At 43.3% G+C, this 23,250-nt stretch overlaps 1 protein-coding gene across 3 annotated transcripts; it reads left to right on the top strand.

Moving 5' to 3' along the window:
• Positions 1-50: 50 nt before the first annotated feature.
• Positions 51-18,564, top strand: SLC16A9 (solute carrier family 16 member 9). Of its 3 annotated transcripts, none has more exons than XM_042033564.1 (7): positions 51-101; positions 4,212-4,269; positions 5,713-5,941; positions 13,726-13,869; positions 14,744-14,839; positions 16,435-17,343; positions 17,670-18,564. In XM_042033564.1, the coding sequence occupies exons 3-7, from the start codon at positions 5,746-5,748 to the stop codon at positions 17,846-17,848; spliced, it is 1,524 nt and encodes a 507-aa protein (XP_041889498.1). In that variant the 5' UTR covers positions 51-101; positions 4,212-4,269; positions 5,713-5,745; the 3' UTR covers positions 17,849-18,564. The 3 variants fall into 3 exon arrangements, with proteins under 3 accessions (XP_041889498.1, XP_041889500.1, XP_041889499.1); XM_042033566.1 differs by lacking the exon at positions 51-101 and adding an exon at positions 305-930; XM_042033565.1 differs by lacking the exon at positions 51-101 and adding an exon at positions 305-986.
• The last annotated feature ends 4,686 nt before the right edge of the window (positions 18,565-23,250 follow it).

Below are 23,250 nucleotides of genomic sequence, written 5' to 3'. Positions count from 1 at the left end.
GCGGGGGCTCCGTCCGGCCGCGGCCCCGGCCCCCGCTCGGGTCTGCCGCGGCTCCCGGGGGGCGGCTCCGGGCCCCCGCCCCACGGGCCGCCCGCCCGCAGGTAACGGGGCCGGGGCCCTCGGGGGGACCCGCGCTTCGGGGGCGGGGGGCGCGGGTGAGGGGAGCGGGGGCCGGGGCCGCGGCCGGACGGAGCCCCCGCAGGGGCCGCTGCCCCCCGGTTCTGCTCGGCCCGGCCGCGCTCTGCGGCGGGAGCTGCCCCGGGGGCTGGGGCTGGGGGTGGCAGGGCCGGGCCGGGGGCCCGGGAAGACTCTGCGCGGTGTCCGGGGAGAGGCTTCGGGAAAAGCAGCGGGAGCGGATCGTGCCACCGGCCCGGAGCGGCCGCATCTCTTGCTGTGCCCGACGACGGCCACCCCTCGGTGTCGGCTGTGGTGCCTCCTGGTGTGCCCTGTTGGCATCCGGAGGGCGCTAGGCGGTGTGCGACATCAAGCACCTGCCACGGGCACATGGCAGCGGGCGCCCGTCGCCATCGGTGCGTGCCCATTGCGGGAGCTCACCGGCCTCAGCGTGTGCCCATTGCGGGCGCCTCGTGGCACCCCGGCGGCTGCCCCGGAGCGGGGCTCTGTGGCTCGACCCTGTCTCGCCGTGTGTGGCATAGGGACGGCGAGGGCGACCTTCAGTCACCTCTTGGTGCGCGTCACTGCGCGGATGAGCGCTTCCCGTCGAAACCGGCCTGGAGATGGAAGGCGTCAATGTGTAACGCGGGGCTGCGGAGCAGGGCTGTGGGCTGGCCCCCGAGGGCGTGGGGAGAGGCCAGGCGAGCCAGGGGCTATAAGAGGCCATCCATCCCCACGGAGACTCTGGCCAAGGAGCACGGACGGACTGAGGGAGCAGATGCCGGAGGGAGCAGATGCCGAAGGGACCCCTCGCAGGTTGTGATGCGTAACGCGACACACATGGTGCTCTGGTATTGCAGAGGACATACCTGGTAAATCGTGTTGGCTGGTGGTTTCTAGCAGCGCCGGCTCACATCTGCCTGCACGGATGTGTGCTAGTGTCCGACAAGCAGTTATACTTGCGGGGGGGTTTCCATCCCGTCCGGAGCAGTGAGGCTCTGGAAACAGGTAGGACTGGTTCTGCTGAGCTGATAGATTTGTACAAAGCTGGCTGGTTTATGTGCTGCCCCACTGATGCTTCTTAATATAAACTAATTTTGCACAATAGAAGAACATTATCATATTGTTGGTAAGTTTTGTTCTGGTGTTTTGTTTTGTTTTAAATTTCACACTTCTTCTGTCATCCGGCAGAAATAGAAGGAAACATTGATATCGACAAGCCTCTTGCTTACCTTACAGAAGGGCAAGTAGAGAAGTGTGAGAAATAGGCAGACAAGAATACTGAGAAGTAGAAGTGAAATAGATATGTTCAGTGTCACGCAGGAAGCTACTGCAGTTAGAACATCAGTTAAAGTCTGATGTCATGGAAGTACAGATGCATTTGCAGTGATTTTAATGCAATGCTTACACTGTCACATCAGTACGTATGCAGGTATTTGGATATGATGAGTATGTTAAAAGCAACTATAATGCACCACTCTCATGCTCAAGGTGTTCCTTGCAAGCTAAGGGTAGCAGAAATTTCAGATCGTAATTGCAAGAACTTGTCTGAAAAATAAACAGCATGTTAGAAGAAATCTGGTTCAGCTTAAAATGAGGGATGTTACTTTTCTGGCTGGTACTGTCTTGAGCTCTAGCAGTGCCTTGCAAAACTTGACTAGCCCAGTGTTAATCACGCAGTGTTTCTGCTGACATCGGCTTTCTTTGCAGCCATGTGCTGCTCGCAGAAAGCAACACACTTGCCCAGGCTCCGGCTGGGCACAGAACAAACTGGAAACAATCGTTGCTACTGTCTTTCTCAAGATTCCCTTTGCCACAGATTCATACAAGTTGCTGTGCTGAGGGCTAATGTTCCAGTGGTACTCATGTCCTTTTTTTGTGCTCATCTGTCATCTTTAAGCCAAATTCTAAGATTTATAGGAAGGGAGTTCAGTATTGTGATACTGCTGCTCAGAGCAAAGCAAATAGTTGCAGCCAGACACTTCTCTCTTTCCACATTGAAACTGTTGTTCAGTTTGTTCTCTAGGGTTTCTTTTTGTTGTGGTTGGTAAAGGCGTTCATCAAGCAGCTCTCTTTCTCTGATTCTTATTCGCAGTGAGTACAACTCACTGAAAAGCTTTTTCTGACCAAATTTCAAGTTGGTGTTCAATTCTTTGTGCTTCATGTCTCTATTTCAGTATTTTTATGTAATTTGGTTTCCTAGAGCCTGAAACAATATCCCTAGGTTTAGTGAACAGTAAGGTTTGTGAAACTGTTCCCACCTGAATCTTAAATGGTGGTTTGTCTGTTACCAGGATCACACAACTCTTCCTGGTTGGTTCTGAGAAAAAAACAAAACTATTGATCACTCCCCTCTGTGTGGGCTTCTGCTTCTTTATTTTTGGTGTCCACAGTTATCTGCACAGTTTGTGTCCTCCTTCTGTACAGACAGAAAACAGTAAAAGGCACTTTGGATCCCTCCCAAGTTGATGCAGAGATTTGATGTCCATGCAAGTGAAGGTTTAATTCTCACTGTCAGTTCTTTTTCCCTGCTACCAAGCTAGTACAGTATAACTTGCCACCTTCAGGGAAGCATTAAATACTGTGCCAATAGAAAGTGGATTGATACGGTCCCAGCAGTGGCTTTGTTGTCCAGGACATCTTTAACTATCATAGCAGAGGGCTCTGGGGAACAGGCTCCTCGTGCAGGTCTGTCAGCTCCCTGCTCTCTACGGCCTTGAGCCTTCAGGGGAGTTAGAAAATACACCTCAGTTTAGGTATCAGGCACACAGCAGTGTGGGGTGAAGGAATAACCCGCAAAAAAAGGGAAGGGAAGCCAGGTCATTAAAAACAGCCCCTGGGATTTTATAGATCTGTTATTCCTCTGAGGATGATTTCTGGGGGGAAAATGATGGTGTTTTTTACTTTTCGTTTGACACTTGCAGACTGTAAATGGCTTGGCACATTTAGAAAATAGAGATGGTTTTGATGCCTAAAATTTTGTTATTTAGCTAAAAGATGTGAAAGAGATGTGTGATGCAAAGTAGGAGTTGTCAGGATATAGAAGGTTGCACTTCTGCTCCTGTAAATTGGGAGCAGTTGGTTAAATTCAGTTATGCTGTGCAGCATTGCATCAGGTGCCAAACTAATCCAGAGGTTTTTAATCTTTCTATAAGAAAAGACTACGTGACCTAAGACTACAAAATCTTTTATCATCTCCTGCCCTGTCCTTGCTTCCTTCCCATCAAGTGTTTAGAATAGCAGAGCTGAAGTCAGTTGTCTTTGTGCCAAATTTTAGGGCATCAATATAATGGAAATCAATATAACAGCTAAAATGTGTTTGTTTTCTAAAGTTCATTTTTTAAACAAATATGAGTTGGGGTTATTCATTGTCTACCTCCTTATTGTAGAGTTTTTCTGAAAACTTCCTTGCTTTGTCTCATTGTCTGCTTTTAAAGCTGTTACTTATTTCCACTATTTTTTCCTCTAGGCAGGGACGAAACAAGCCAAGCGATAATTACTTAACTCCTGGAGAGATGCATAGATCTCTTGGTGACTGCATTCAAATAGCTCAAATATTTCATGTAGAAATACGGGGATCCCCTTTTGTGTAAAGGATATGGTTATAGAAAAGAACCTATAAGCAGCTTTTTAATGCTTTGGTACCTTATGGTAGGGAATGACTTCTGTCTATCCCAGCTGCCACCCTTGCATCTCATGGGATCATGGGACACTCACCAGGCACTGGAGTGAGTCAGAGCTTACATTTCTAACTGAAACAAATAACTTTGTAACATTTGTGCCTGGGAATGTTGTATCTTCAAGGACAGTCAGTATGTTAAAATTGTAAATCACTCCCAAAGGACCCAGAACGTCAAAATGTATTTTACATTAGTGGGCAATGTTTTTGTTATTTGAGGGCTCAAGGCTGCTGTCAGATGGTAATTAATTGCAGGGGATCAGTACTTCTCCACTGAGATAACTTGATTGCTTCTGAAGCTCCTCTGAGAAGATATTAAAAAGAAGACATTTCATGTGAAGCCACCATTTTTTTCAGAGTTGTGTTAACTGCTGCAGTGATACTTTGGCTGAAAACTTCCTTTGTTCTTTTTCTGCAGGTAGTTGTCACATGAAGGTACATTTATAGGAAGCTGACAGACTTTTTTGTCATCATCTGTGAGTATCTACCCTCAAAGTAACATTTAAGTGCATCTGTAAGGTACAACTGGCCTTTTTCATGTCTCTATACAATTATTCCTCAAAATTTTATACTGTAGTGTTTTTGGTAAGTTTTCCATGCAAATTCTTTAAAATTGCCCAAGAAAATTGAGGAGCTCGAATGGGAATTCTGTTACTGTCTGCTGGTTTTCCCCATTGCTTTCATACAGCAGTATTTTTTTTCCATTTCCTCTGGGTTATAAGTCAAAAAGGCAGTGCAATGCATTTATTTTTCTGCTTTGCCTCTTGGGAGACTCCCAGAGCAGAGTTGTTACTGCAGCACTCTTAATGCTTAAGCTGCAGTGTGGAGATGGTCCTTGAGAATATTTCATGAAGAAAACAGGGTGAGACCTTATCTCTTTCTATCTTCCAGGATAAAGGAAATAAAACTGTTGAGAGTCTTATGTCTGGTTAGTGTCAGAGCCAGGAACAGAGCATGGGTTTTGTGATAATCACTCAGGCAGATTGCTCCCTGCAGAGAGGGAGGGCAGGCTGGTTGTGTGCACAGGGGGACTCCAAAGCAATGCAGCCTGGAAAACCTGTAAATTCTTTGCTAGATTTTAGAAGTATTGATCCCTACATTCACCTTGAGAAGGTGTGAGGGCGGTGTGTTATTTAAAGCCATAGGTGCACAGGTGATGGATTGTGCCATGCAAAGGAGCAAGGTGGTATTTCTGCAGTCCAGGAAGGGATTGCCAATTTGGGGCAGGCTGATGTGTGCCAGCTGCACAGAGGGCAGACACTCTAACAGGTTATAGCAGATTTTTGTGTGCATGTTTACTGCTGTCATGTCTTGGCATATAAGCCACACCTGTACCCAGTCTTAGAGCTCACTTCACTAATATATACAAAGTGATTTTTGGGTACAACACTCTACACATCACTTTGTTGACAGAGCAGAGTACTAAACTGTTACTACTGCCCAAAATGTCAGTCTTCCTCTTGGTCTGCCCCTCCCAGAGTGCACCATCTGGTGGCAAACACCCTAATAAGTGGCAAGATACTATGCTGAGATGGGAACTGAGCAGAGATTTTTTTACTTCTTTTTTGATATTCATGGTTTTAACAGAAGGTGACCGTGAGGCATCTCTCAGATGTTATTGCCTGAGGTTTTCACAAAGCCTGTTTAACACTCAGCACATTGAACGTTTCTCTGTCATACAGTGCTGGTGTATGTACAACTTACCACGCTTTGAGCACTGTCTCTGTCACACAGCAGAGGTGGAAGTATGGCAGTTCTAATTTTCATGGCCTGTCTGCTGTGCTGCAGCTGTTCCTTGAAGGCTGGCTGAACCCAGCCTCTGTCCGAGTGTGCACTTCTCTGCACTGCTCCCTCGTGTTCACAGACCTCGCTCAGTCACGCTTCTAACGCTCTGTTGTGTTTGGGCTTTGTTTGCACAGGTGCTGCCCCTGCCTCTGCACCCAGCTGACAAGATGGTATTTCGGAAGCCACCAGATGGTGGTTGGGGCTGGGTGATTGTTGTCGTTTCCTTCTTCACCCAGTTCCTGTGTTATGGATCACCGCTGGCGGTGGGAGTCTTGTATTTGGAGTGGCTGGATGCTTTTGGAGAAGGGAAAGGCAAGACTGCTTGGGTTGGATCGCTAGCAAATGGAATTGGATTGCTTGCCAGTAAGTGCAGAAGCAGTATCTATCTTAAATTGAAACATTTCCAACTGATGCTTTCATCTGTGTGTGCTCTTGGAATTGTATCAGAGACAGCTGCAAATGAGGGTGCTGCATTTTTGTTTTAGGTCAAGATGGGTAAGAAGATTACATTTATATTTTCACTATGCATAAACCAGAGCAATATAGCAATAAAAGAGCAATAAAGATATTCCCTTTAGAAAATTCAACACAATTGTATTTGAATAAAGCCACACTCTAGGAAGCTGAATGGTAATTTTGTTGACACAATTTTATTTTTTTTTTAAATGAGACTTTAAGACTAACATTTACATTATTGTCCTAAAATCAGAGCAAACTGTTAGTCTGAAATGGTTCAAATGCTTTATGGAAAAAAAGTCAATTAATAAACCAGTTACTAATTTTTCAGCTCTAGCAGTAAACCTACCAGTTAGGGCTGGTGAGGGCTCCTTTGCACTCTCTATTTAAGAAAAAACTCCCTTTGAAGGCTGGAATGTTGTGGCTGAAAGTAGCTTTAAATAAAGCAACTTTACTGGAAGCCTTTCTATTATAAGACTTGGAGAGTTTTAGGGAAATAAACCCCCACCTTGAAATTTCCCAGGTTGTTGTTGTTTTAATATCAGGAATGGGTATTTACTGGATCATATAATTAACTTCTGTTTTTCAAAGATTTGCCATGGGAACTATTATCTATTGGCTGAACCTGGAAAAAATTGCCTGTCAGCAGGGTAACTGCTACAGGCAAAAACAATAATGTGGTTTAATGGACGAAATGCAGCTCAGGATCCTGAGGAAACTCCTTAAAAGAAAGCTGATGTTCCAATAGCAATACAGACCTGAATAAAGAGCACTGCTTTGTATGGCACCAGAACTGAGCAAATACTGGCGGAAGAGAAATGGGCAAGGGCAGGTGGATCACTAAGCACAAGAAGACACATTCAGTCTCAGGGTGTGAGTAAAGGACTGTACATTGCTCTTCCATCATACTTTTCTATTTTTCTGTATTATGGGTATTAACTCCTGCTGTTAGTACATCAAGACCTAAATAAATGAGTGAGAGAGTGAAGTGGGAGGAAAATAAGGATAAATAAGGTGACTACTGAAGGAAAAACTAGGCAGAAAGAAGTTGCAAGAGAAGAACACCCTCTTGTAGGAGATAAGAAGTCTCTGGCTCTGTTAAGAGCCTCAACCCCCTTTCCCTTATGTCAACACTGTGCTGGTTTCCAGATTTCTTAGTGCCCTCTGTCTTGCTACTGTGAATGATTGTTAGCAGCGTGCTTTGTGGCTGTGCTGGTTTTGGCTGGGGTTAGAGTTCATTTTCTTCTCAGCGGCTGTGTTTTGGATTTGTGCTGAATGCAGGGTTGATAATGCAGAGATGTTTTTGTTATTGGTGAGCAGGGCTAACAGAGCCAAGGCCTTTCCTGCTGTTCCTGCTGCCATGCTGGCCAGGAGTCTGGGGGTGCATAGGAAGTCAGGAGGAGACACAGCTGGGACAGGTGACCCCAACTGACCAAAGGGATGGTCCATGCCATGTGACATCATGCTCAGTATATAAACTGGGAGGAGAAGGAGGAAGGGGGGATCTTCTGAGTGATGGCATTTGTCTTCATGAGTAACCATCACATGTGATGGGGCCCTGCTCTCCTGGAGAGGTCTGAACACCTTCTTGCCCAGCCATGGGAAGCAGTGAATGAACTCCTTGGTTTGCTTTGCCTGCATGCAAAGCACGCTCTGCTTTCCCTATTAAACTGCCTTTATCTCAACTCAAGAATTTTCCAGCTTTTAGCCTTCTGAGTCTCCCCATTCCTGCTGGTGGGGGAGTGAGCCAGTGGCTGAGTGGGCTTGGTTGTGGCTGGGGTTAAACCATGACAGCAACAAATGGAAGTTTCTGTGACTGAGTAATAAAAATCAAACTGATTTTGGTATAAAATGATTAAATGAAGTTTTGACAGGTTAGGAGGAATGGTGTCTGTCCATGTGATTTTATTCTTTCAGTTTGACACTCAGAAGCTTAATAATCATTCCTACCTTTTATGCGTTCAAAGGAAAGTACAGGGAAGGTCTTTTAATTACATTGATGTTATCAGAGTTGGCTGAAAACAAATTCTATGTTTCCAGCTCTACCTGAAATGAAAGATCCTGCTGTTTATCAAGGTGGATAATGATAAATCTACTAAATTTCCTCCTTGAAAGTATGCAATCTTATGATACAAGTTGTTTAGTTTTAGTTTTTAGCTGATGAATAATGTTATCTTTAAGTGGTATGTTTTGAAGTGCCCCTTGATTAGTGTGATGGATGTCTAGTGCATTTAATCAAATTACTTCTAAATATTCTTTAAAGCCTGTAACTTGATACAGTCTTTTTGTCATGGTGCAAGAGACTCCCACACTTTTATTTAAGGCTCTACTGAAGAGCCATTTAGACTCTTCTGTGAGCTCTCATCAACTTAACATCACCTTTGTGAAGCTGTAGATGCCAGTCTGGATGGGTACTGGATGCCAGTATGGCAGTTATGGTAGATAAGCAGCTACAGACAGGAAATAAGTCCGTGTCCATTTTCTTGGGAAGGCTTTTCTCTTTGATAGCACTGGCAATCATTTTCACCAGCTTCTGCAGCAGAAAAAGTTAGGGCCAGTGACTCTGCTGTATTAGTACTGTAATTTCGCCAAACACAAGAAAACGTGTATGGCATCTGGCACAGAAAAAGGTTCTGTGTCTTCTCCCCTTCCTTCTGTATGTGTAGTCTGAAACATTTTTTTAAGCAGCTGATGCTTGTGAGCACTTTCATGTTTGCTGCATTGGTATACTTTCTGAAATGTTTACTTCTGACTTATGTGAGAGCTAAACTTAGACTGGAGACATAGAAACCCAGTCCAGCACCTTGTTTATTTGGATTCATTTCCTGGGCACCTGGTGTTTGATTTCTGTCCTTTTGCTCGCAGCACAGACGGTGTTGCTAAGGCCAGTGTCCAGCCTGAGCCGGACTGTTCACGTCGTCAGCTGGAGAAGGGAGCAGCGCAGGGACCTGGCTGAGATCTTCCTTGTAGGGTGACTTGGGTTATGGCTTTCTGTGATGAAACCTTGCAGAGCATTGGAAGAAATGTGCCTACAACAGTGAAAGACAAGCATCAGTGTTATTGTAGAGGGTAGAGGTGAGAGCTTCTCTGCAGAATTAGGTGTTACAACATCGATCAGGCTATGGCAGATGTGGCATATGGCTCCAGGGCTTGTTGCACAGGAAGAAATTGGAAAAGCTTAGTAGGTTTCCCTTACTAAAACAGGCCGGAGGAGGATATTTATGTATATTCTTGAACATCATGTGTTTCTTCTGCACCAAGTGTTCTTAATTTTGCATCCATTTGGAGCCTGAAATTAAATTTGATCCATGTTACACTTGTTAAAAGCAAAACAAAGACCTTGGCGCCTGTAATAGGCACCACAGCTGTTTATAGTAAGGGTTGACTTCACAGTCCTTGGCACAGGAGGAGACACCAGCAATGTCTCCATTCCTACTTCCCCTCATTAATGGAGAAAGAACAAAGGGAGGATCCTCTCTTGAAAGGCATGCCTTGAGAATTTGATGGGGTGTTTCTGCTGGTCTGAGGCATTCAGTGCTAGATGTTTAAAAAGCTTAATTTTGTGTTTGCAAGCAACAATTTTACTTCTCTATAACTGCCTTTGCAGCATCTACATATTTTTGGACAAAACCCTCACACATACATAGCTTCCACTGTACAGTACGGAAGCTGTAAATAGCTTGTGCGTAGGGGAGAGGGTGTCCCCAAGATTCCTCTGAAAAAAGCCCAGTTCATATAACAAGTTTTTTTAGAAGGAAACTGTCTTTCCAATCAGCTGGGAGTGGGTTGCTGCCCAGTATAAAAAGCTTTTTTTCCGATCTATATTCGTATCCAAAGTACAGGCATTTGGAGAATATTCTATTTATTATAACCAGCTTTTAGAAATGCGCTTAATATGCAAAAAATATTCTTGTGTTCTGTCCAGTGGATTTTACATGCCAGTCCATGACCATTTTTTCTACTCTACAGTTTCAACAGGCTCGGACAGATACCCAGGTAGGGTGGGTCAGATTAATGCAGGTGATAAGAAAAAGAATTCAGTTGTCCAATATTGCTTGTTTAGCAAAAGGTTTTGTGTGAGGTGAAGGAGGGAGGACCCTTGAGATGAGTGAGTGGAAGGAGGGAGTGTTGTTTTGCAGAATTGTTTCGACTCTGTGTGAAAATATTGAGGAAGAAAGTGCTAGTTCTTGATGTCCATGAAACAAAACAACTTTGTACTTGTCAGGAGGTCAGCAAATTGCACTAAGTTTAATAAAGTTCCTGAGTGAGCAGCAGGTGGTTTGTTTTCATGTCTCAAGGACTCACTGTCACATCCAGGTCTCACTGAGGGTAAAGTATTTAATTCAAAATAATCTTAATAAAAATACCAATGTACAAATGATCCCTTCTAGGTGTTCTTCCTCTTTGGTCTCTCTGTATGAAGATCTGCTGTGAAAACCAATCTTCCTTCTGCTGTTGCTTCCCATTTTGTCTGGGGATCCTGTTGACTGCTGCCCTGATAATTGTGTTGCTGACTGCGAGCCGTGACAGGTCGTGTGCATAAGAGCAGTGTCTGCTCCTGTGCTCAGTCTTTCTTCCTAGAGTTAGCTGTCATTCCTATAAACTGAGCTGGTATCTTTTTTTGGTAGAGTTTGGTCTAGTTTTAAGAGACATCATTTGGAAAGGAAAAAGCCCTAGGGATTTTATTTGTAAAAGAAGTAAATATTTATCAATGTCATCAAATATTGTACTAGTTCCAGTGCTAACCCCTGGAGCTGCTGGCAAACGGAACGAAATGCTGTTTCTTAAGCTATTTTTCGTGCTTACTATTGAGGGTTGCCACTGTGATTTTTTTTATGTTGCTCATATTATGGTGAGAGTCAGCTAATGAAAACCCTTATGCTGCCTGAAGGGCTGTTTCCTGTGTGGCTGGATGCAGACTCCTGCATTCCTCAGAATGCCCACTTCGAGCAAAATCCACAGGGCAGGTCTGAGTCCCACTCTGTGAAAGTTGGATTTTTAGTAGAATTTAGTGCCTTGAACCCATTGTGCTTCAAATTTTTGTAAAGAATAACAAGTTGGTGTACAGTCAACTCCTGTGCAAGTACCATGGTAATAACTGAAGGTGCTGTGCTGGGTGAAAAAAAAAAAAGCCAGTGTTATGGGAAACAGAGAAAGGGAAGCAGTGCGAGGAGGCAGGAAAGGACAAAGATGCTGGCTGTCATGGGGACTTTCTTTTGTGACTAATTTTCTAGCAGTGTGATGAGTGTGAAAGTTGTGCCTAGTGTGAAGGGGAAGAGGGAGCTGTTTCTCTTCTCAACCCAGAGACCTATAATAACTATTTTAATACTTATATTGGCACTGCTTCTTATAAACAGGGCTGTTGCTGAGCTGCCAGATCTCTTGCTGTGTGAGATGGCAAATTGATACTGAGCTAACTGGAGCAGGTTCTTCAGTTTTGTGCCGGTTGTTTTCCATGTTAGAGCAAAAAGAACTCTTTGTACTCTTCATTCTCCTTTGGGATTAGATTTTGTAAATGGGAGAAGCTGAAAGAGCATCTCCTTGGACCCTGTCAGGGATGGTTTTGATCATGTTCCAGTGGAGATGTCCTTGTCAGGTTATGAAGACACATCTTTCAACTCTCTCTCTCTCTTGTTCTGGCTTGGGGTCAGAGGGTCCAGTTTCACCTTGGATGCTCTAGCAGGGGTCAGTGACATCTGTACCAGCACCATCACTCCAGACTGGACAGAGACCTTCTGAAAGTAGCTGTGTCGAAGTACAGAGAGCAGGCTGAAGGGAAATGCTGTTTGTTTTAGCAAAGTAGTGGGTCAGAAATAAAGAATAGAAAGAGTGCAAATTCCTCTGCTTAATTTAATTATATTAACACTACCTTTTGTTCTTTTAGTGTAGAAGAATTCTTCATGTAATACAGAGTCAATCCTTTATTTATTTTCAAATCCCGTGGTTTTAGGAAACATACCAATCTTAATTTGCCAGTTCTAGCAATTAATTCTGAGAATCAGCAACAATCTAATGCTCTCAGCTTTTGTTCTCAGCATGTTACTCTGCCCAGGTTGCACTGGCCAGCTTTCATTCCCACAGCATGCTGACTCTTGAGAAGCAGCAAGTGCTTAGATCTTCCCTTTTCATTGCTTCCAAAATCCAATTAAACCTTCCTTTCCTGGAATATGTTCTTGATTCCTCTGTAACTCTGACTCTTTGCCTGGATAAGCCCCAGGTCAGACTTAACCCCCTTTCCATTCCCTGGGCAGATGGTTCTAATGTGGGGCAAAATTCTGACCTGCCCTGTCTTTGAGGATGGTTTCACCTGCTGACGTATCTCTGCTCCTGCCTGCCAGAACTGCTTGTCCCATGGCCGGCAACCACAGGAAACCCTTGCCTGCATTCCCAGCTGCTCGCTCCTGTCTGCAAACCTAGGCAAGCACCATCCCCAGGCTCCAACTGCTGACCTCCTATCACCTTTCTGGGCTCACCTCCCTTCTGCTGGGAATCTCAGTTACGTGAGTCAGGGAGCACTAACCTTGACAAGTGTCAGACTCCAAAATTACTGCTTTTGCAGATTGAACTGACCATGGTAGTATGTGTATCACTTCAAATGAGATGCAAGTGCGGTGAGGTGGTTTGGTGTGTTTGTACTAAATAATGGCATTCATCGGTGTATCTAACTTCTAATCTCAGAGTTGCTGAGTGTAAGAATGGGGCTAATATCTAAGTTTATGTATGAATGTTTGGAACTCTGCTGGGTTTCAGATAAATTGTCTCTGCAAACCAAGTCCCTTCCTGGTTGATTACTTATGCAGGGCACCAAGCTGGCATGCTACTTAAGACTAAAAGGTGTATTCCAGGTCACACAACTGAAAATAAGTGATTGTTCTACAATTTCTGTGTAGAGAGAACTGGCTGAGTAGAGGAGAGTATGAATTCTGCCCCACTTTGTTCTTGTTTTGAAGAACTAGGAGAACTAAGAACCGAGAAATATTGGGGAATAACCCCTCCTGAACTTGAATGTTGCTTGGCTTTTCTCAGTGACTTTTATTTTCTGTAGTTTTACAGGAGAAACTGAGATAGGTAGTAAAGAGTTATTTGTGGGTATTTAATTCCCTTGAAAATCAGGGAAGAATGGTGTTTTTCTGGTATACCAGCAGATATTCCCTCTGTGTAAGCACCAGGTGGCATTCTTACCATGACTATGATCCCAAGTTACTGTTTCTCCATTTCAGTTTTGTAAATTGCACACCAAGGTACTGCCTTTCTGAAACACAGTTTTTGTGCTCCATCAGAAAACACCTACTTGTTCAAGGCCTGGCTGATGGTCTGTCTTGGTTTCATGACTCAAGATGAAGATCCTTTCCAGAACCTTTGTGCACTTTAGCTGTGTAGTGACAGTGTTACAGTCCAGTATGTTTTGTATCTTCCTATGTTTCACTTGCTCTTTCCCTCCCAGCCCGAGGACCCTTTCATGGCCTCGATGTTCAGTTTCTCCTTGAGCAAAAATTTTACAAGCCTGACCTTGAATGTTTTTAAAACCGTTTTAGAGAACTCTGTGAAAAAGAGTACTCTGAATGGGCATTTAATATAATTATACGTTTAAATCGTTACCACAAGAAACATTTCCAAAGACAGATATTTTTTAAGAAGTTTTCCTGGTGCTGGTGTTTATTAGGAATGTTCTTCCTTTTTTTTGCTTCTAGGTCCTGTCTGCAGTATATGTGTATCATCTTTTGGAGCAAGACCAGTAGCTATCTTCAGTGGCTTTATGGTGGCTGGAGGTCTCATGATGAGCAGTTTTGCACCTAACATATACTTTCTTTATGTTTCATATGGAATAGTTGTTGGTAAGAAACAGCTTCCCTTCATATTGAGACTTAGTCTTGATTATTTTGAGTCTTGGTTTATGAATATGAAATGGGAAACTGATTCACAGAGGCAGTGGTAGTCTGGGACTTGATTTATCAAGGAATACTTTACTTTTGGGCAGGGAGGGAGGGGTGTTGCACAGGCAGGCTGTTGCCATGTAGTAAAAGATAAAAAAAATGTAAATGTTCATGAGGGATTGAAAACAGTTTGTCCTCTGTTGACACAATTGTTAAAGATGGAGAAGCTGAGGTTTTACCTAAGGGCTGGAATCGAGCAGGTCCTCTGCTGGCATGAAATGCCAATCTTAAAGGAATAATAAATCTCTCTTCTGGAATTTTGTCACATGCTCATTCTAATTTGATAAATTAGAGATCATTAGGGAGCAACGTTGTTCTCCACGTTACTGGATTGAACCTAAAATGCTGTGCTAGAGGCATGAAAATGCTGTTGTCCTGGCAGGTGGTGACCTGCCCCTCTGTGCTGCTGTGGGTGGCTTATCAAATTAACTGTGTCAGGAATTTGGGCACCTCGCTGGCCAGCAGGGCCCTGGCATCGTGCTGGCCGGGCGTGGAGCCATGGGGAGGCAGCTCCGCTGAGCTCTGGGGCCAGCCCTGGGCTCAGAGCCCTGGAGCCCTCCCACAGAGCCCAGAACTGTGCTGGGGAGCTCCTCAAACCCAGCCAGCTGCACTCAGGCTCAGCAGCCAGGGCAGGGAGGCTGATCACCCTGTGCGGAGCCAGGGTTCAAAGGTACCTCAGTACCCAGGGTGCAGGCAGCATCACCTGGGGGATAACAAAGGGCCATTCATTTCCCAGGGGATGGAGCATGCTTTATATCTAACTCTTCTTATGCAGGTCTGGGATGTGGCCTTTTGTATACTGCAACAGTTACCATCACGTGCCAGTATTTTGACAAACGCAGAGGCCTTGCACTTGGTCTGATTTCAACAGGTAGGACTTTTAATTGTCATTCTCTCCAGCTTTTCAACTCTGATACAGCCACCATTACCCTGGCAATAAAAACCAGGGGATTATGTTTTTCTGAATTACTTCCCAGTAACTTAAGAAAGTTATTACATTCTTAAATCAAAATGTCAGTAGCAATGAAGAGAAAAACTCAGGCTTCAGATAAAATAGTCACTACACTTGCAGGTGTATGCTATGGGTCATCAATATAGATGAGGAAAGGATATTCACTGAAGTGAAAGCAGACTCATGTAGCTTGGGCTGCATGCCATGGATAATGAGAGGAAACATTCCACAGAGTCCTCTTTTTCTCTTTGTTCTTACCCGGGATCAGAGGTGAGAAAGAGATTGGAGATGCAGGATATAAATGTTGCATCACCACTACCTGACATTAGCTGTACTTTTACACTTTTTAATGGCCCAAGTAGGAATGGTAGGAATGGTTACAGATGGCTGTTGTCCCATGCCTTGCTTCCTGTGTGCCATGGAGTGTCTGCTCGGACCTGTTTTCTCAAGTGGCTGTCAGTGAGGAGAGACAGGGTCAGTATAATCAGTGTTGTGAGATACTGATACCACATCCTCACAAGCTGAGTAAAGGGGAGCTTCTGCAGAAATGTTTCTTGGGATCATTTTCAGTGGCTTTTGTTTGGATTCCAGGTAGCTTGCCTTAAAGCCTGACCTTAATAAACTGTACTTAATTTTAGTACCTGGAAGAGAAAACAAGCATGAATTTTGTAATTGATTTTTCCTGTGTTTAGCACCGAAGTATATAAATGGCTTATATATAACCTAGAGACAGTCTTCAGGAAATAATTTTAAAGTTTGTCATTAAATTGACTTGAAAAGCAATGCACTGTTTGTGAGAGGACATCCACTAATTACAATGGATCTGTGCTCACTTCAGCCAAGAGCCTTTTCTTTAAATTACTGGCATTGCATTAAATGCTTGTGTTCATAGTAATTTCTTACTCTTCAGTGTTTCCTTCTGAATGGCCAAATTTCTCAAATGCATTTTTAGTCCTGTAGAGCTTCAGAAATGCCTTTGGAGTAAACTCCCACCAGGCAAACCCCATTCCTTAAACACCAGGCAGTCAAGGGCTGCTTCTGGGAGGGGTCCTGGTGAACCCCTGGTCTGTTCCTGCTTGAGAGAAGGAAGGTGGCAGCGAAGAGGAGAAAGAGGAAAATGCTGGAGTCTGAAATTCAAACTGTGATAACTGAAAATGGTACCTGAAGGGATGGATATATGTATGTGAGTGCAGGGCAGAAGGGTGGCTTAATAGTTCTCTGATGTTTTTCATCGGATATAGTATAGGTTCTACTTGTTTCTAAAGTGTCTGCTAGTGTTATTTGTCACAAATTGTTCAGATATTTTGAGATTTTTTAAAATTTTGTGGCTACTCAATAAAGAAACTGTAACTTCAGGAGGGACGATGACTTAGCAGTTCATGAAACTGGGGAGAGAGGAGCACAAATGACCATTCCTGTGACTGAATTCATAGCTGCTGAATTGTGGAATTTTGTTAGAGCTGAAGAATGGTCTTGGTTCTTCAGTTTAAACCAAACTTATTTTTCTTTTATAGGATCAAGTGTTGGGCTCTTTATATATGCAGCGCTGCAAAGAGAGCTCATCGAGCTGTATGGACTGGATGGGTGCCTGCTAATAGTCGGTGCCCTGTCTCTAAATATATTAGCATGTGGCAGCCTAATGAGACCTTTGGAATCATCCAGTTCTCCTCCACCAGAGAAAATGTGTGTAGACAAAGTCCCAGACCAATATTTTGTTTACCATGAAAAGGAAAAGACTGTTGAAGAAAACATTAGCATCCTTGAAAAGGGCTATATTGATGAAAAATGTGTGAACAATGTGCCTGATTGCAAACAGGAGAGCATTTTGAGTAAGAATGTATTGAGCTCAATAAACGTAAATGAGAAAGACACTTACAAAAAGAAAGTTGTGGAACAGACAAACTTCTGCAAGCAACTCGCCAAAAGGAAGTGGCAGCTCTATTTGACCTACTGGAAGGAGACCATGGTTCTTTTCAAGAACAAAGTATTTTCAGCTCTCTTTGTTGCCATCTTGCTCTTTGATATAGGTGGATTTCCTCCTTCTCTGCTCATGGAAGATGTAGCAAGAAGTGCAAACATCAGTGAAGATGACTATTTTATGCCCCTTATTTCCATTATTGGCATTATGACGACTGTTGGCAAACTTATTTTAGGAATACTGGCAGATTTTAAGTGGGTTAACACTTTATATCTCTATGTAACTACCTTATTAATGACAGGAATGGCCTTGTTTGCAATTCCATTTGCCAAAAGTTACCTTACCTTAGCGATGCTTTCTGGGATTTTGGGTTTTCTAACTGGGAACTGGTCAATTTTTCCATATGTAACAACAAAGACGGTGGGGATTGAGAAACTGACTCATGCCTATGGGATATTGATGTTCTTCGCTGGACTTGGGAATAGCCTCGGACCACCAATTGTAGGTAAGGTCAAGGTGGACAGTATAAACTGAATGTGAGCTTGTCACAACCAGACAGAATTCTTTTGCATGTCTAATAATAATGGAAAGATGAAATCAAAATCTGCAACAAAAAATAAAGTCTGTTAGGCTGATTTTGTTCATAACTTGGCTTTGAGGAAAAACACATTTCATGTCCAAGAGGTCAAATTGTATTATAGGTTTGGCCTATTTTATTTCATTTTATTTAGTTGTTTGGGGATTTTAATTTTAATTTATATGGTGTTTCTCTAAGTTACCAGTGCTGTGTTACATTTCACTGATGGGCTTCTCTCTTGTCCCCACCCTCAGGCTGGTTTTACGACTGGACGCAGGAGTACGACACTGCTTTCTACTTCAGTGGCTTTTGTGTCCTGCTGGGCGGATTTCTCCTGCTGTTGGCAGCACTGCCCTGCTGGAATGCCTGCACCAATCAGGGCTCCAAGCTGCCTCCAAATACTTACTCCTACAAAGTTGCATCTAATGCTTAGGTGACAACTGGAAAACACTCTGCGCCTTTTTATATTATATAGCAAAGTATTTTAGTAATTTTCCACTTATTTATGAAGCCCACAAATCCTCTTTCCACTAGAAAAATTCCATTGTTGCTTGTTTTTCAGTTCCTTTTTCTTCTTTTATTTCTTTTTTTTAAATGCTATTTTTTAAAAGTCTTGTTTTGTCTACTATGCACCATGTTTTCAGCCTTTGTCTACTGTAATTTCCTTTCACCCTGTAAATGGGATGTTCTGCTGTACTGTCAGCTGTGCTTTTTTTTTAAGGGGGGTTCATATGGAGGGGTGAACACTTTGAAGCCTGCTCCTTATAAGAGAAGGCAGGCATTTCTGCCACCTTCTATAGGTCTCCAAGTTGCACAATTAGGCTTTACAAAACAAGAATTTGCCTTATTAAAATATAATACTGTGGCAAGGTGCTTTTAACATCATGCTTAGATTAGCTTTTTTTGTCTTTTTAAAGTTTCTCCAATTTACAATTAAGTGCCAATTGTGGGAGGGAGAAGAGGGGAAACCAAATCATCCTTGTGTTGCATAACTGAAGAGAACATTATGATGAAAGTAAAGATTCTTACTACCACTGCGACTAAGAACCATGTTTATAAATATTGCACATTTTGTGAAGTCTGTTTATAAAACTGTTGAACCAAAACCTTTTAAACCAAGGAATAAATGTGATTGTTGAAACCATGAAAGGAAGTGCTGCCTTGGTTATGCAAGTTCATAGTCTCTATATCAAGGCTGGAGAGGTGCTCACTGAAGCCCACAGGTGAGTGTCTCTAAGGAAGTCACCCACAGTCTGGTGGTACTGGGGGCACATAGCCACAGTTCAGTAGGTTGAACCTGCTGCAGAGAGCTTAATTGTAGGGCTTTCAACAAAGTAGCCTGATTAAAAAGGGAAAATGTGTCAGCAATGTCATCTCTGCTGTCCTTTTTTGGTATGGATATAGCAAGGAGAAAAGTCAGTAACAGAAAGCAAGAAAAAGCACGGGGGAGGGTTAACAGAAGAAGTTCAGGGAAAGCTGATGGGGAAAGAGCTGCAACACCTGAACACCAAACAAGTCAGTGAAGAGAGAGCCCTTGAAACCTCCTGCCTCTCTAGCTGCAGGCTGCCCCTGTGTGGGTGTTGGGTTTTCCTGGCATGGCTGGGGGAACAGTGTGTGATGTTGAAGCCCTTCCTGAGCCAGGCAGATGCAAAGACAGGGTGACTTGGCTGGCTCTGCATTGCCCTGTGTGCCCTGTGCAATGGCTTTTGCTTACAGAGCTGCTCTCGTGCCAAGCCTGTGTCTGGTTGCTCTTGTGTAGCAGTGACAGAAATATATCCATGTCATGGGTGGTATGTCCTGGGCACTGTGGCTTCTTGCTGTAGGTTTGAAGTTTACTGGAGCATGTTGCAAGGCTTGGGTGAGGTAGAAGTTCTGAGTCCTGAGTTACATCCTGCATGGCTGCCTGCAAGTGCCCCAGTAGTTCTCAGCAGTGCTATGGGCCTCAAGTGTCTAATATGATTCTGGCTCATTAATAATTCTCAAGATAAAAGCCAGGCATGTAACGAGCACCCTGTATTGTTGAAGTGCTGTGCACAGAGTTACTGTGTTTGCACACCCCATTAAGCAAGAAGGAGGCAACATCTGAGTGGGGCAGACGTATATGCAAGCAATGTTCCCTTTTCTGGTCCAAGGCAGGAAAATCCAGCTTGGCTTCAAACAGTTTTTGCTGACTTTCTGGGATTCACTTATTTTTTTTGTATTAAAACATGACAAGGATGCTGTTAGTTTGTCTCTTTATTCCTTTCTCTGCATTTGTCAGCTGGGTGTAACTACTGTGTGAGTTTTCTTCCTGGATTGCTTATTCAGTGCATGTGGAAAGAATATTTAATATTTTGGGTAGTCATAAATGCAGCTCCAGTCCTAAATTGGAGTCCAGGGTATCCGATAGGGATTTGCACCCATTTTATGTGCTCTTCTGGCAGCTGTAGTCAGATTTCACCACGTGTATATGAAAGTAATGCCACGTTTTACACATCTTAAAGAAACTGTGGGGATATCCTGGGTACAATCAGGGCATGTGTGCCTTCAGATTAATCTTTTAAAATCTCACTTTCTGCCAGCTGTACGTTCCAAGTTCTTTAAATATGAAACTGATGTTAAATTAGTGGTTGGTCTGAAAAAATGCAGCTGGAATTAATGCAAATGATTGGGTGATATGTAGCACACTTTTGCAATGGAAATGGAGTCCATTATTAGGCAGCCTGATCTGTGTGGAAATATGGCTAGTGATCTGTAATAGTTTCCTGGTGTAACCCTACCCACCAGTGAGGAAAGAGCCCTGACTGTTGAAGAATTTTATTTGCCACTGCAGGCAATATGTGCTAGGACTCCTTGCCCCAACCAGCTGAGCACTGTGACTTTATTAATCTTGTCTTTAATTGGTAAACAAGACCTAAGATTTTAATGTTTTGCGTTTTACTTTTCTAGTTCTGCAGGGTTCCTTTCCAAGAAGCTGTTTCCAGAGATGCTGCAACTTACATATTATCTGAGAGCCTTTCCTTCTGTCTTCATGCTTCACTCAAATCATGAACCCCTAGGTTCAAATGTTCTTTAGAAGGTGGCAGGAGCGGTACAGTGTGATAATCTGTGCCTTATTTGCTTGAAAAGTAGGTCATCAGCATTGAGAGAGTGGTAAAATAGGTAGAGGTGGTAGAGGTAGGTAAACACTTCTGCCATATAGAATTCTGGATTTGAGTTTTATAGTCCCTGACAAACAGATCTGGAACAGATGGAATGAGATGCTTAAGTAATTACTCATTATTGTACAAGTAGAAGTTATTGTTTATTCCATAAATTATTAATTTACTGTGGAGTCAGTCATGAACAGAACATTCATCTTCTTATTTGCAGATCCTGTGAAAGTTTATTGTAGTTGCCGAAACACAAGACAAATGAAACTGTAAAGTGTTATTAGATTTAAAGTGTACTCTGTGCCTTGCTGAACTGATGGGCTTTATCATTAGCTGCAGAAAGAGATTACATTCCTTTGGTAGCTGTTAATTTGTCTACATCATGCTGATCCTGGATTCCTGCATCCAGCACTGACATTGAACAATGTGCTGAGTAAGGGCTATAAAATTGATGGAGATGTTTGCATAGCATTAAACTGACACGGAGGTATTTTTTTATTGGAGAGATATTTCACTTCAGGTCGTTCAGGAGGGCCTTTCACATATACCTATGGTGAATATGTTGGGCTGAGCATGATACCAGCCAGATTTAAAGCGGCAAAATTATAAATTATACAGAAATCCAATTGAACAGGACGGAGAAAGTAGAAAAAGCTGATTTCCTATGAAACAGAATTTCTCAAACTCAGAGGACTCATTTCAGTAATGTTTTGCTGTAGACTCAGTTATGTTGAAGAGCCAAGTTAAGGACTTATCTTCATGCAAGACAGTCTTTAGATGTGTCAGTATGCTCTCTGATTACCAAAATCCATTTAGAATTTTACTTTTTTTTTTTGAACAAAGGTATTTGTTCTTTTAAATGTTGGCTTTTAAACAATCAAAACAGTTCAGAGGCAATACACACATGCTCAACTTGAACCATGCTGTATCATGTAATGAATGTGTTGCAGGAGCTAAGTCATAGAATCATAGATTTTAGCTGAAACGGACCTTTAAAGATCATCTGGTTTAAACCCTCTGCCATGACATAGTGATTTCAAGTTTCTCAGAGTAGCTGCTGTTCCTGGCTTGTTGTTGCTTTCCTGCCTCCATGGGGAAGGCTTAACTCCTTTGTTTTATGTCCTCATTGGGTATGTCCTCACATTTTCTGCAACAGCACCTTATGTTAGTTTTCTTTAGTGTGTCCATAGCTTCTGACAACAACTCTGTTGGTCAGCATTAGCCATCCATGTTCAGTGTGCAGAGTGCTTGCTTGCTTGGGCTTTTTTCATTAGTATTAAAAAATCACATCAGTCCAAGCAGACTTTATTACCCCTAGTGTCATATCATGTTGTCAGAAACTAGAGGCCCAGATGAGCAAGTTGCTGAAATTCTTGGCCAGGGCTCTATAAAGAGAATAAAATATGGCTGGTAGGCACACAGATTTCTCTACTCCGCCTGCAGATGCTCAAGGCTTCGTTTACTGAGGAAGGGGAGTCTTGTGCACGTGTGATAAGGAAGAGCTGAGACAGGACAGATGCCATGTCTCTGGGGTCTCCCTGCTGTGATTTCTTCTCTTTGGGTCTCCTGTGTCAGGTGCAGGTGTTGTGCTGTGTTTGCTGCAGTTTTGTGAGGGGGAGGAGGACACGTGGCTGCGGTGTGAGGTTGAGCATGCGGCCCCCTCCGGTCTGTTCACTTAGTGTGGAACGAGGAACATCATGGAATGCTCAGTAGTTTAACATGTGCCTCAGGAGGCTGCAGGGGAGCTGCCCTGCGCCCATTCCTCACTGAGCCCCCATGCTGCTGTACAGGGATTAGATACAGTGGTTTTCCAGGCCTTAGTTTAAAGTTGTGTTCTCTGCCAGGCTAAGTGTTTGCTTAAGGCATCCAACCGCATCACTGGGGGTGCTTTGCTGTAAATGCACTCACAACGCTTTTTTCTTTTGTTTTACCCAAGATGAGCTGGATGTTTCTGTGGGGTGAGCTCAGATGTAACTGCTGGCACAATGTGCTGCAGTGTGCTGCATGGCTGGGAAGGAGCTTGCAGCAATTCCTGTGTGAGCTGCCTTTGCAGTCATGGCCCTGTGCAGTGACACTGCAGCAAACATTCTTCTCCCCTGCCTTTGGCTCTAACCTTAATTTTCCCTGGTCACAGTTAAACTTGCAAGCTCAACTTCACTTAATTCAAATTAATGTTTTTTTTCCTCACCAGTTTCTCTGGTTGCAGGCTGCAAAATTATCTACCTAACCTCTTCCCTCCTTTCCCCATGTCACAGCTCATGTTGAAAAGTAAACATGCTTTCAGTGGTTAACAGCAAAGACTAGATGCAGCTGAATAACAAGAGGAATACCTACTCCCCCTGTTTTGTAAATGGCCAGAGCTCTGACCAACTCTATATTTACAGATTGTGTCTAAATAGTGTGGGTTTTTGTGGTTATAACTTTAAATTTTGATATATGACATGCATATCAGGTTGGATTAGGTCACGCCATCTTCCGTTGGAATCAAATTACTTTGCTTTTTAATTAAAATGTCCCTGGGTTGGAGTGACTGTGCCCCTGCTTTGCATTATTTAGGGGACAATCCTCCCAAATCAGGATAACTGAAATCATCTGGCATGTCTTTCTGAGATTTTGTGAATTAAAATAAATACTTTGTATGAGGTTATGCAAGAGATCAGAAAAATGCTTCATTAAATAACATTTGCTTCAAGTTAAGCAGAGT

The sequence above is a fragment of the Corvus kubaryi genome, unplaced genomic scaffold (assembly GCF_017639235.1).
Source record: "Corvus kubaryi isolate FWS band 111438036 unplaced genomic scaffold, C.kubaryi_AGA036_p1.0 37357, whole genome shotgun sequence".
Classification (NCBI taxonomy): domain Eukaryota; kingdom Metazoa; phylum Chordata; class Aves; order Passeriformes; family Corvidae; genus Corvus; species Corvus kubaryi.
Note: the sequence above shows the minus strand (reverse complement) of the source record. Positions and strands in the feature narration are given on the sequence as shown.